The sequence below is a fragment of the Psittacula echo genome (genome assembly GCF_963264785.1).
Source record: "Psittacula echo genome assembly, chromosome: 1".
NCBI classification, from domain to species: domain Eukaryota; kingdom Metazoa; phylum Chordata; class Aves; order Psittaciformes; family Psittacidae; genus Psittacula; species Psittacula echo.
In genome coordinates, this window is record NC_137735.1 from 22,259,168 (window position 1) to 22,269,761 (window position 10,594).

At 34.6% G+C, this 10,594-nt stretch overlaps 1 protein-coding gene across 3 annotated transcripts in view; it reads left to right on the forward strand.

Annotated features, from left to right (window-relative positions):
• PCDH7 (protocadherin 7) overlaps window positions 1-1,484 on the forward strand; it is a gene marked incomplete at its 5' end in the record, with an annotated part of 309,969 nt that extends 308,485 nt beyond the window's left edge. For all 3 annotated transcript variants that reach the window (XM_080612207.1, XM_080612208.1, XM_080612209.1), the window contains one exon: window positions 632-1,484. In XM_080612207.1, coding sequence (XP_080468333.1) covers window positions 632-1,011 — 380 coding nt within the window. In that variant the 3' untranslated portion in view covers window positions 1,012-1,484. The remainder of the gene's footprint in view (window positions 1-631) is intronic.
• Window positions 1,485-10,594: the final 9,110 nt, after the last annotated feature.

Genomic DNA, 10,594 nt, shown 5'->3' on the forward strand with positions numbered 1-10,594 from the left:
ACAGTTTTATCCATACATGTTAGATTAAGTTTATAACCAAGGGGTTTTGTATGCTTCAACTAATTATTGGTTGTGCAATTCATACAACAGTTTTTGTACTAACAATGAATGCCCAGTCGTCAGAAATACAAGCAGATATTTATGTTATGAGCATATTGAGTTCCATTGTCAGTAACAGAGCTTTCACTTGCAGGGCATTGAACATGGCCATAACTATTTTGAGGGTGCAGGCCCTCAGGTTCTTTTCATGTAAATGTAAAACATTCTTTAGAAAAAATCAAAGAAAGGTATTTTTAATAATTTCAGTAAAGTTGGCTGTATGGAATTAAGTGCTTAGTTGACTCAGACATAAAAAATTCATTCAATACCAAATGCTTTTGAGATTTATTTAAAAGTACAAAGAGTGGCTTTAAAGTTTTATTTTCAGTTCTTGAGGTTGAGGATATCTATACAGATATGCTTGCTGTCCATGTGCACATGCAATTTAAAAAAAGTCTATTATTGAGGAATGTATTGCAACATTCATACCAAGACCTTTAAAGATACCTTTTGTGAATTTAAAGATTCTCAGTTTCACTAGAAGTTATTGTAATATTATTCATTTGTAAAGACAACTCTATTTTACTTTCAGATTCAAGGCCCTTACCAGATGTAGCCCTGACAGGGAAGTGTACCCGAGAGTGTGATGAATATGGCCACTCGGACTCCTGCTGGATGCCAGTTCGCACTTCTCCGGAAAGAAAGCAGAAGAGCCAGCCAAAACTCTCCACTTTTATGCCTGTCGATGAACGGGGCAGTCAGGAAAAGCTGGCCAATGGAGAAGCTTCCCTCATGGGTGATCGAAACAGAAACCTCCTTAACAAAAAGTTGACCTCATCCTATGAGAACTTCAGTGCGGCTAGTTTCAGCAAAAATGAAGATGGCAATCCAGAGGATATCCCCCTTACACAGACAGGGGAATACAAGCCATCTCCTGTCAATACTCTAACTAGAAGAGAAGTTTACCTGTAGGCTAAAGAACAGCCTACATAAAGAGCAGCTTCATTTATAAGAAAGAAAAGGGGCAAAAGTCCTAAAATGGAAACAATTTTAATAAAATAATAATAATAATAAAAAAAAAACAGACAAAAAAAGAGGGGGCCACCAAAGAAACAAAAGATCCTGCTGCCACTTCTGCCTCCATAGCAGACATTTAATTATACTGTCTGCCCGACCATATTGTACAATGTAGAAAATGTTGTTACTTGCATGTCTAATTCCTCCTCTCTGATTTTTATTTTCCTAAATCTATGGTTGCGAATTCCTCCCATAGTAACAAGCTTGATTAAAAAGAACACAACACACTTGTTTCCCCTCTGCAGAAGCATGAGTTAAGCCACTCATTTTGTTTGATTGTCATCTGGCTTGTTGAGGATAACAGGTCAGGGAAAATATATTCAAAACATATCATCTGAATATTGCTGATCCCCACCAGGGACAATCCTTCAGAAACCGTACAGATATGGAGATAAATATAAACCAATACTCATTAATAGGCACTTTGTGAAGACCACAGCTTTAATATTCTCACCTCTCATCTGAGGCTGGAAGCAACAGAAATACATTCAGCCTGGGACTGCAGTCAAAAGCATGGCATATTTTCCTATGATTCATGAACTCTGGTTCTGTTTAGTCCATAGAACAAATGTGTTCTTGCTTGTGTCTCTTTCTCTCATTCTCTCGTTCTCTGTAATGATTACTTCAACATAAACACAATTAGTAACACATATACTGTAGGATATTAATGATAAACTGTTGAAATAATTATTTGGGGCAAGACTAACATCTAGCTGGGAAGATCATAATAACAAAAAGGCCAAAGATCACCCAACGGATCAGGGGAACTGCTAAGTATTGGGGCTTGGCTTAGGAAACTAATATATTTACAAATACACACATGCAGTCATAACATACCTTCAGCTACATTTTGCACAGCAGCACAGTTCACAAGCCCAGATGACAATTTTTTTTCCTAGTACAGTCCAGTTGAATGCCCAAAGGAACTGATATGGGGCTTTTTTGTAATGACATAGTATGTTGCAGCAGATGCTGCATATGATATGCTGCATATGCTAGTTCCAGGGAATTTTTAAGATCGTGATTAAAAACTAACAGTAATAATAGAAGGCTGTGTTAATGAGAATGCTTGGTGGGATGGAAAGTGTGGATAATGGGATGATACAGTGACAAGAGAATATTACAAGTCAAATACAAAAACTTCTTTTCATAGTGCAAGGAATGAATCCTAAGTCTTTTGTCATCACTGTTGCAGATTAACAATAACTTCAATTATATCAAAGATAAAATGAAGGTTGTCTTGAAACACAAGTGCATTAAAGCCAAGAGAAGTGCAATGCTAAATGGAATCAAGACTCAGAACATTTAGGCTAGATAGAAAATGGTCTGATAAACAGTGGCATCATACTTGCCTAGCAGGTCAAGATAAATTAAGAGGAGTCCAAGCTACCACCACCATGATGTGCAAGAGCTCTGGGCTGTAACAATTCTCATGGTGAGTACTTCTTGAAAGGAAGAGGAAATTAAATAGGTTTTTGTGCAATAAAAGCAAAAAAACATGCACAACTTGAACCAGTTGCTTTGTAGCTGAAGCTGTAGTAATAATGATAGACTGAGATCAGACATTCAGACAAAAGCAACAATCAAACACAGCAAGGACAGCTCAAGGAAGGGGAAAGCATTCAGATCCCTGGCTGTTTAACCTGGTGTTAAGGCATGGCTAGATGGCTCTCTAGTATACTGTAGTCACAATGTAGTTTGGGTAGTTTCTTGCTTTGAAAAATTGCATAGAAATAACCTTAAAAATTCTAAAGTAGAGGTTGGTAAATCAATACAACTCATCACATTTATCTTTTGAATTCATATGTGCCATTATTGGCTATTTCATTCTCCCCCCTCAAGCTTACTTTCTTCAAGTAACATTAGTTTGTGTATAGCAGTTATGATGAATGGGCACATTTTAGAAAGAAAATATTAAAATCAAAGATTAATAATGATTGAACATTTTTATGTTTAACAATTTAAGTAATATGGAGAGATGCAAACTAGTACATTGTTATGAGACTGCATACAGCAGTTGCTGCTTTGTATAATAAGTACCTGCTTAAAAATGCTTCTAAAAATGCTTATGTAATGTAAACACATTTTTCTTGCACGTTTCAACAGATTACACAATTGCATAACAAAAATGTTCAACAAAATTTCCTTTAATAAGGTTTTATTTAGTAATACACACACAAAAAGGAATTAGGTAGCTTGATTCCATATATTCTTAGACACTTTTTCTACAAAGGCTAATAATACAGGTCATAGAAGTCTTTCAGATTAAATGGATCAGCAGTCACTCACCAATTTTTGCACCACATAAGACAGTCATTGAATACTTTACGCTTGTGCATCTCCTTTAGATCTAAAATCGGTGTGAAAGTGTTTTTTTTTAAAATTCTATCTATCTACTGTAAGTATTCACAGTAATTCTAGTGGAACTAGCTACTATTAATATGCTGATTACTCTTCTGACCTGGCATGATACACAAAATACATTTTGTGTTTGTATTTTTTCTCTTTATTTGAAATAGGTTAAATCTGGTGCCACTCCATAAATAGAGTGCTTTTGTATAAAAATAAACAAATAAAACTATGAAAAATAATTAGGGTGAATGCAAAATATGCAACTGTGCCTTTTATACCTATTATTATGGTAAAATGGTAGTTGGGTTTGGACACTGAGGGATAAGGGGCTATTCCCAACATTTTTGAACCTGTATATTTACCTGTGCTTATTTTCTCAGAAATTATAAATAATATATTTAAAAACAAGCCTTTTGCCAAACTCAGTTGATGGACCAGTCTTAAGCATTATTAACAAAAGGCTGTGGTTTAAGTAGGTCTTGAGGATTTTTTTTTTTTAATTACTATTTGTGTAGGGTTTGGGATTGTTTTTATTTGTTTTTAATTCTGCTGCCTGGAAAGCTGTGGTCAGTCTATATTATAATTATTTAGCAAGGTGTTAGCAGTTCATGTTGCCATGAAAAACTGACTTTTTTTTTTAATTGCTTTTAGCCATTATCACATTTCACTCATACAGTATAGAAATCATCCTTTTATTTCCATCTATGGGAAACTCCAATGAGCTTTGCATGTATTTTACATTAGGGCACCTTCATAGATTGATGCATTAATATAGAACTTTATATGTTTGGTCTAAAATCTAATGCTCATTCTGAATCTCAGATCCACTATGTTTATTCAATATGGTTTCTGACTGGCCTGCTGCCTGAGTTTCAGGAAAAGTTAAACATTATTTTTACGTGGGGAAAGAACATAAATGGGATTGAAATGATTGGCTGAAAGGCTACCCTAGGAAGTTGTCAAGCAGGAAGATAAAGAACATGGATAAAGACCTTGCCATAAATCCAGCCATCACCAAACACTATAAGGTACTTGAGCAACGAAATGTTTTTCTTTTTGTTTCCTTGGTGATAAGTGTTTCTTTAAGGAATGAAGGAGATGAAATAGCAATATACATGAAAGTACATCAAATAAGCTATATTATTGACTGAAGATCATAAACATAACGAAGAAGACAACATTCGTCGTCTACCTGGGGTATGCTTTCAGACAACTTTTTCCTAAATTTTAAAGCACTTGCATTCAGTGTGGTATGATCTGTTTGTAATATTAATCATTGACTATTGTTCTGCAACTTGGATGTTGATAGTGAAGCAGAGAACAATTTATCATTGTTTATTATGAGTCACTATGCACGCAACTATGCTAAACATGACAAAATGTATTAAATGCTAGTCCACCTCTATTTATGAAATATTTACATAATTTAATTTGCTTTTGTACAGTTTTATGTAAATAAATTGCTTGTCATTTTTGTCTCTGCAAATTAAAATATAACATGTTCAACTGGTTGCCCATTTTCCAGTGTACTTTCTCTAACAGGCTATTCCACTTTTGCTGGATTAAATGACAAGTTAGTTTGCATATTTAACCTATATTTTGCATGGCAAAGATGAAACTGGCTTTGTAACTGGCCACATCTTCAGCTGAGGGTTTTACTGTCTACAGAGTGAAATTCAGTAGAGATTATTATCACTCAGGACAGCATACAGCTATACGTAGCATACAGCAGTAGAAATAAAGTACTTACTTGTAATGCTAGCCATTTCTGATTGCTGTTCAAAAGGGCTTCTTATTAATGTGTGTTTAAAACCTTCATATTAAACGGAAAAACAAGTCTTAAGTAAAAGCTTAGGTATTTCCATTATGGAATGGCAATTTTCTAATTATCAGCAAAGTTGTTATTTTTTTACAAGTTTAGAAATATTAACAAATACTAAAATGACAGTAAAGCATCTATGGTGAAAAGAATAATACAAGTAATGCAGCATTTCAGAGCAAAATTTGAAATTAAACCTCCAGCTCTTTCTAGCTGTGAATCAAATTATCCATCTTGGCATAACAATAGATCAAGAAAAAGCCCTCCTCAAGAAGGAATGTCTAAGAAGTAGAAAGATTTAATCCCTTAGCTGTCTGGCTCACACACTACTTTTTTGTTTGTTTTAAAAAAGCAGGCTCCAAAACAGCCATTAAGTTGGGATTTGCATCAGTTGCAATATGTGAAAAATAAATCTGTGGGGAGAGGGATCCAAACTGAACCCCCTCGCCATTGTTTTTTACAAAATACAGTATTGCTACAGAGACCTTGCCAATCATTATGTACAATTTGTCACTGAACACCACAGAAAATGCTGTTTCTATCTTTTTACCTTAGTTACAGATTAGGCTTCGATTTTAGAGAATACAGGCTGGCCAGAACTTTTTTTTTTCTTAAATAAACTTTACATTGCAAATTTTTTTCCTTGATTGTGCTTTCGGTTAACATCGCCTGGTCTTCTGTAATGAATGTATCAAGATTCTTCCTTCCATAAGCTGAGGTCTAAATCTGCATGCCTATGGAGAGAATTCAATCCACCAGCTGACCCCAGATCTCCCCAATCACTCTTGAATGAGTTACCCCATTTTAAGCAGTTCCAGTATTTTAATTGGTAACTTCAATCAAACTCTTTTGTTTATTTTATACTAGATGTAGTATGCAAGGCATGACCTTATGTTTGTTTATTTTGTCTTTTATCTGCATTGTTCTTGTTTACCAACTGCATCCAGGAAGGTGATTACAGGAAGATAAACTTCCTGAAGCACAGAGAGTGGTAAGAGAAGATAATATAAACTGGCAAAAGCTAACGATTTATGTTCCCCTTTAACCCTGGCTTAATTTCTTCCTTCTGCACTGTGGTAAAATGTAAATCTTATGCAGAGACTGAAATTAATAAATGTGACCTAGGCAGAAATAATTTCATGTCTTTATTGAGCCTCCTGAGGGTAGTGCATGGAAGATGCTCAACAGTTCATAAATGTGCAAATCATCTACCCTATGCAAAGAAAGCAAGCAAGTGACAACAGAGTTAGACAAGAATATTTAGCATATTGGTTAGCAAAATGAAAGGATTCCATTGAGTCAGTTCATACAGCTATTTCTTCTAAAGCAAGTATGGCTTGTTTAAAAACTTACACTTACCAAGAAGCTAGAGGAAAAAATAAGAAGGCAAAATACCTATTCTGTAGTAGTGTGGAAGCCTCTGGGAGAAGGAAGAAAGAAAAGCAAGTAAGTATAAAGTAATTGGCTCAGAAGTGTTACAAACAAATCTCTTTAAGACTTTCAAACTGATTTAAGGATCCTAAAATAGGGAGATATTAATGCATAATTTGTAGCTATCTACAGTACAGTAATTTCTAAGAAAGGATTTTTGCTAATTACAAGGCATGTGTTTCTATGTAAGGGTGTGTTTTTAATGATTTAATTAATGGTTAAAAAATATTTATATCTTAATATTGCTTCATTGTAAGCTTACTAAAGCAGATTTCAGAAGGCTTCTACAGCATTCACTGTAAAAAAAGGCAGGTTTGGAAAGACCAAGATAGACAAGATACAATTTTCATATTTCTATGACCTAGACTTTTCAACTACCACTGCCTTCCAGAATATAGTACTTCCCAGAATATTTCAAAGTAGCATAAAAGCAGGTTTAGTATACCATATTTACTTAAGAAGCAACTTATATAAGAATGAATTGCTAAGTTTTTCCCAATCCCAATCCTTTCCCAAGGAAGGAAAGACTAGAAAAATATTGCCCCTTTTTATTACCTACCTCTCACATATTTCCATCTCCTACAGAAAATCACATGAATGGAATATGTAATACTAGAATATTTCTTTTCCCCACACAAGTGTACGCATCCACTTTTTTCAAAGGAACTTGCATGTTTTACAACTTGTACTAAGTCTAGTAGTGGTAAACAATTTTCTTGACACTTTTTCTTCTTATATAGTAACCGTATTACAAGATTCCAGAAAATTAGGCTGATTCTAACTGAGGCAAGATTATGGTGATAGTAGTTTCCTTTAAGTTAGGTGAATATATATGTATATGATAAGACAAGTAGAAGTGAAGAAATCAGAATAAGATGAATATGATCTAGTTCATCTGAAAAGATCCATAAACTGCTGCATACAGTGTAATGATTTATTATTTAGGTCTGATCAAAACTTGTACTGGAAAATCTAGTCTAGGCCATGCTTTGCCAAGAAAGGTTGGACCAAATGATCCTTGAAATCCCTCGCAACCTGGCATTCTATGATTCTATGAAAATAGAAGAGGCTGAAAATTTCATAAGCAAAAACAAAAGAAAAAAGGATTAAAAAAAAAAAAACAAAAAAAACGAGACCTAGCACCAGTAGAGTGTGTGTGTATGTGTGTATGTATGTGTATACACACATCCACACACACACCTCTCACCTCTAGCTTTTGAAGCAGATTTTAAGATACTTTTCAAGATTCCAGCAAATTGTCTACTTCTGTCAGTAGCCAGTGTCAGAGAGATAGAATACTGGACAACAGGGACCTTCAGCACAAGCTCCTATAGATATTCAAAGGTTTAGTAAGGCAGAACAAAATACATAAACTAGTGGCTATCACTTATTTTGGCAGGGTATGGTGATTACAGAATTAGAAAACAGAGTAAATACCAAGCTTGCTTCAGTTTCTCTCTAGTCGCCTGTCTCATATATGTTGCTAAAACAAAAGAGCATTTCTTTTAATTTTAGTTTGTCTTCCTTTGCCCACAGTTCCTGGAATAAGCTTGGTACCTACCTTACTTTTCCCCACTTTATTCTGAACTAGAAGAGAGCCCCAGAAAAACAGATGATTTAATATTCTTTTTCAGTATGACCTCAGCATTTGGCAGGCATCATGTTTCCACCCTTATCTTTAGGAGCATGAAGTCATGGTAGACTCTCACACATAACTATGAATATGAATTTGAATTTGAATATTAAAAGGGTCCTTACAGGTGGTAGAACAAGAAGTATGCCTAAAATTTAGAATTATCTGGTGCTAATCTGATTTAGAAAAAAAAAAAAAAAAAAAGAGAACAAATCCTGAATTCCAGAGGATTGAAAAGTTGCAAACCATGTTCTGGGTGCAACCTTTGTAACAACGAGCAGTAGCAGTGCATTTCTTCTTGTTCTAATCAGTGCCATATGTAGAAATGAAAGGAAAAGGTGCAAATGTCGCAGGTCCCTCTAAAGACAGCTAACAGTTTTTCATATATACAGGAAAGCAGAATCATCTTTTGTCCAGCCCTGGTAAGGTAAGCTTCCTTCCAATCAGTTTGGATGCCCCTGCTGAAATTCTGATTGTGTTTACGCAGCAACAGTACAATGATAACGTCTAATTGATGATACAGCTAGTGTGATATTTAGTAGAGCATTATGCTTATTTAGGAGAACATAGAATTGATCAAGGGAAATGATGTAATAGTGCCACCCTGGAGAATAAGGTATTCAAACTATAACTCCCATGAGGTGCTATAGTGTATTACGTATAAATATAGAAGTCAAAAACCTCTTTTCAGTTCCAAAGAAGATTCAAATAGACAAAATAAGGATTCAGAAAAAAATAGAGAGTTTGATTAGTCATGAACTGAGAAGGTCACATGTAAGAGTTACAGAATAATTACTCTGTACTGAGTGACTGTAGATGAAATATGTTTAGCAACACTCAGAAATAATACATATTGTCTTCCCTTACACAGTGAGGGGTTCTGAAGCTTCCAGAAGTTTATTGTTCAGTAGCACTCCAAAAACAAAAACAAAAAGCCAAAAAGAATGAAAGCTTAGAATTAAGGAAAGTTATCAAATATAATAGATTCTGCTGCTTAAATCAAGATGCAGGTGAATAACAAATATTTTTCACAGTTCTGACCTCCATCCTTATGTATTAAAAAGGACATAAATACCAAAAGAGATGCTGAGTAGGGCGATCAAAGTTATAGAATAAATAAGATAGGACTCTTAATCCTAGAGAAAGAACTGAGAAGCTTGACAGTGGTCCAAATAAAATCATGGATGACATAAAAAGAAGTGGAGGAAACTATCCATTTACCTTAATAAATGGGCTGTGAAGCATCATATGAAATTATCAAGCAACATGGAAGATAGTGTGTTTTCTCAGAGTGCATCAAACTGTTCAACTTCTTGCTAGCGGAGCTCAATTTTGGGATGCACCCATGAATCTGGCTCACATAAAAGATAAAATTAAAAACCTAGAGTATTTCCAGATTGATACTTTTTATGAAGGACATGAGGTAAAAGACATATCTGTTTGTTTTTCCTGCTTTCTTATATAAACAGACACATCAACAACTGTTGGAAGCAGAATACTGAGCTGAAAGTGTCTTTCTCACAACCCCCAAGCTAAACCAAACACACACACAAAGAAACAACAACAACAAAAAACCCTTAAAACCCCAAACAAAAAAAAAACACAAAAAACCAAAAAAGCTCCAACAACCAAACCCAGCCCTCACCACAACTATTTTATTAAATAACACAGTAAAAAGCTTTGCTTCAGGAAGTTCTTATTGATATTCATTGCTTTTGATACTCTTTCCCCAAGAGAGTAACAAAAAATCATCTATGCCTAACCACAACTACTCTTGGCAAATCTTCATCTGCTAAGAAAACTTTAACCAGGAAAAAGTCAGAATTTTTTTTTTTTTTTAAGTCAGATATTCTTTTCTCCAATTTGTATTAAACCTATTAATTAAACTCCAAACTTCTGTGCAATGGGAAACACATAACTCGAAGAATTATGTAGGTTATAAACACTAGAACAGACTATTACTAGGTTTATTCAGATATGCGAACAGCCCATTACATGGTACTTAAAAATAGTCACGTATTTAACTCCTGCTAAAATCAGTGACAGGCATTTATCTTGTGGTGCACTCCTGATTGTAGAAATTCATGTAGATAAAAATATGTGGCAAAACAAACCAAAAGCTTTTGTAAACAAGTCTGCGTATTTCAAACTTTATACTTTTTGAACAGAAGTACAATGCAGAAGGTAATAGAAAATGCTTTAATAATATAATAATATGCGAGTTCTCACCAGGCGATGTTTGT